Consider the following 3,763-nt stretch of genomic DNA (forward strand, 5'->3'; position numbering starts at 1 on the left):
AAATTAGGTTTATTATTTAAAGCAAAAAAATTCCAAAAAAAATTAATAACTTCAATTAATTAATTAATGAATACTACCGGTTGAAATGAAATCTAATGGTATACAAACTATACAAAATCCATAGGACAATAGAATTTTAGAGCAAGGAAAAATCAATAATAATAGGTAATTATTACATTAAAATTATAATTTTTCACTAAAAACAAAGAAATTTATTAATAGAAATATTTTCGGAAGAAATCACATCGACCGTTTGGAACCAACTAGTGTGATTTACTATCAGGACAAGATGACGATGAACTACATTGGTTGGTTTGAAATGCGTCGACCTAATTCTTCTCATGTGATTTCTTCTGAAAATGTTTCTATTATTCAGAACATAGATCACAAAATCTTAAAATCCAAAAAATTATATATATATATATGTACAAAATTATTACCTAATTATAAATTTATTTAATTTTCTTCTTAAATTTATACTTATTTTATATTTGAAATATTTTTAAATCATTATATACTTATTTATTTTACATTTTAATTTTTTTCAAATAAATAAAATATTTTTTAAAACTAAAATAAATTTGAAATTTAAAACTTAAACATTATTACATTTTTAATTAATATTAATTGATTAAAATCCTTTAATATTATAAAATCTTTTTAACGTTATTTATTTAATTAATAATATACTATATTATACAAGGTTGTTAACTTTTCTAAGTTTTCATTTCCCCTTTTGGTTTTTAGTCTTCTTGAAAAAGGATTAAATTTTTCCTTTACCCCTAAAAAGATTCCTATAGAAGACATTATGTGTGACGTAGAGTTTGGGGTTAGGGGCTTGCCTAATAATATTAAGGACACTATAAGGCAAGATTGCGTGTTATCCTTGGGAAGGCAAAGCCACCTAGAAGCAATATTAACAAAGCTGAATTTGAGGCCCTGAAATCCTTGAACCAAAACAAGGATATTGTGGTTCTTAAAGCCGACAAAGGAGGGGATGTTGTCATCCTTGGCAAGGAGGATTATCGCCAAAACATGTTGGATCATCTTTTTAATAGTGGCAACTATAAAATTTTTACCAAGAATCCCCTAAAAAAGATCTCTAGAATAGTCACTCTAGCTATAAAGTCTAGTAACACTATGGGTTCCTTTTGCCATAAACTTATTGAGAGTAGCCCCATCACTCTGAGGATCTATGGGCTTCCAAAGATTCACAAAGAGGGGGCTCCCCTTAGACCCATTGTCAACACCATAGGTGGTCCAACCTACCTCATAACCAAATACCTTGCCTCCAAGCTTAGACCCCTTGTTGGCCTCACAGAGTCGTTCATAAAATACTCTTCATCATTTGTCCAGGAGCTGCGGGGCATAAACTTTGACCCTAGGGACATTCTCGTGAGCTTAGATGTGGTTTCATTTTACACTTGCATTCCTATAAAGGAGGCCATTGAGGTCATCAATTGCCTCACCGACCCTGATACTACTACTCATTTAGTTGAAATTTGTGTCACTTCTACCTTTTTCAGCTTCGAAGGTGAATTCTTTGAGCAGACCTACGGGGTTGTCATGGGCTCAACCCTATCCCCAGTTGTTGCTAACATTTTATGGAATAATTTGAATCCAAGGCTTTGGACTCAACCCGTCTCCTGCCCAAGCTTTGGAAGAGATTTTTTGATGACAGTGGTGTCATCTGGTCTCATGGCCAGGAAGAATTAGATCTTTTTTTCAAGAATCTCAACAATCAATCCTCCTCCATAAAGTTCACTATGGAGCAGGAAATTAATGGATGTTTTCCTTTCCTTGATGTTCTCATTTATAAGAATGATGGCGGTTCTTTCTCCTACCATGTATTTAGGAAGAAAACTCACACTCAGCAGTATCTTCATTCAAGCTCCCATCATTTCCCTGTTCAAAAGTTGGGTGTCCTCAACACGCTAGCTACTCGTGTGCTAAGAATATATGATGAAAAGAACCTTGATAGAGAGGAATCCCATCTTCTTAATGTTTTTATTAATAATGGTTATAGTAGGCACCAAGGTCTGAAAGCCTTCCTTAAAGCCACCAAAGGTCCCAAGGTTAAGAAAGACCCTAAAGATCGAGTGTCAGGGGTTCATCTCCCTTTCATCCAAGGGACCACAACTGATAATATCGCAAGAATACTTAAAAAGCGTATTGTTCCCTCAACCTTTAGACCCCTTAACACCATCCGTAGCTCCCTTAGATCGATAAAATACCCTGTTGACCCCATGGACATGAAAAGTGTCTATGTTATTCCTTGTTCCTGTGGGACCCCCTATGTTGGTGAAACTGGGTGATCTATTAATCAAAGGATTCATGAGCACTCAACCGACATAAAACATGGGAGGACCCGATCTTCTGCCTTGGTAGAATACATGATAAAGAATAAGCATCACATATGTATTGAGGAGGCCCGTGTTATTGCCAAGATTGCGCCCTTTCATCACCAGAAGTTTAGGGAGGCCATAGAAATTGAAAAAAGGCTGAGCAGTCTCAATAGGGATGATGATTGGAAAATTAGAAGTTGTTGGATCCCTGCCCTTTCTTCCTAGTGCTCACCCCCGACCCCTCCTGTAAGGCCTCCGGGTGATGGTGCGACGGCGCCGGGCACGAACGCGGGCGGGCGCGCTGAACGACGGTTTGCGACACAAATGCAACGTTAAGGAATGCACGAAAAAATGACTAAGTGTCTTTCACACTTGTATGCATGTGTTACAAGGGATATGCGAAGGTTTATATGAATTAAACATGGAGCATAAAATATACCAAGCCGACATCCTAAAGATATAACGTGGGGGCTTCATGGTATTATTTAACATGTCGGCCCAAGATTATATGCCAAGGTGTGGAGCGTATAAATAAGAGGTGGTTGCACCTCATTTCATCCATCAAACTTCGCACTTCCAATCAACGCACAAGGGTAAAACAGCTGCACAGGGGTAAAAGGGGAATACGCATGGGATATGTGTAGTTCTCCCTTTGTGTAGAAATGGAGTTTTGATCCTGGTTGAGAAGTGAAGGTTCAGTATTGTGTGCAGGACTTGATAAAGAAGGATAGGTGGCTCGGGTGAGCACTCCTCTTTGTGCAAGGGTGCACATGATTGTAAAAGGCTGTTCTATGCCTTGATTGTAAAATTATTCTAAGTATTGGCTTGGAGCTTGCCAAGCATTACTTGTTGTAATATTGAAGAAGCTATTATAATATATTGTTGGGCAGACTTTCTGGGAGTTGCCCCTCCCTTTGTACTTGCTTATTGTTGATGTTCTCGGTTTATTGTTCATGGTTAATAATTGAGAATGGTCTTCACTAAAGTATAAAGGATAATGCTTTATTCAGTTGCAAAAACATAAGCTAAGTATGTTCATGTTGAAGTAGGCGTAGTCCACGGGTGTTAGTATTGTTAAAAAGAAAGCGCTCGGTGGTGCCGCACCTCGCTACAAGTGGTTGGAAGATCACCGCAGGTGTAGGGGCGTGACAGTTGGTATCAGAGCTCGGTCGGAGCTGGTGAGCAAAGGTTGCTCGTGACAGTGACAAGGGTACTTGCAGGTGAAGGAAGCCGTTTCACACGAAGTGAAACAAGGGTTGGTTCAGGTTGCAGGATACTCGAATGGTCAAGACTAGATCACAAAGGAAGGAGAAGGTGGTTGAGATGGCAGCCGGGTCTCAAGCCGGGTCTAGTCATGATGGCAAGGAAACTACTATGGAGTTCATTGAAAGGGTGTTGGTAAAGGTAGAATATATGGA

The 3,763-nt window shown here is 38.3% G+C and overlaps 1 protein-coding gene across 1 annotated transcript; it reads left to right on the top strand.

Moving 5' to 3' along the window:
• Positions 1-1,140: 1,140 nt before the first annotated feature.
• LOC149226566 (uncharacterized) lies at positions 1,141-1,716 on the top strand. The gene has a single exon (XM_089380235.1). The coding sequence runs from the start codon at positions 1,141-1,143 to the stop codon at positions 1,714-1,716; it is 576 nt and encodes a 191-aa protein (XP_089236361.1).
• Positions 1,717-3,763: the final 2,047 nt, after the last annotated feature.

Source organism: Pinus tabuliformis, chromosome J, assembly GCF_031772625.1.
Source record: "Pinus tabuliformis cultivar Carrire ecotype Pingquan chromosome J, CPIR1, whole genome shotgun sequence".
Taxonomy (NCBI): domain Eukaryota; kingdom Viridiplantae; phylum Streptophyta; class Pinopsida; order Pinales; family Pinaceae; genus Pinus; species Pinus tabuliformis.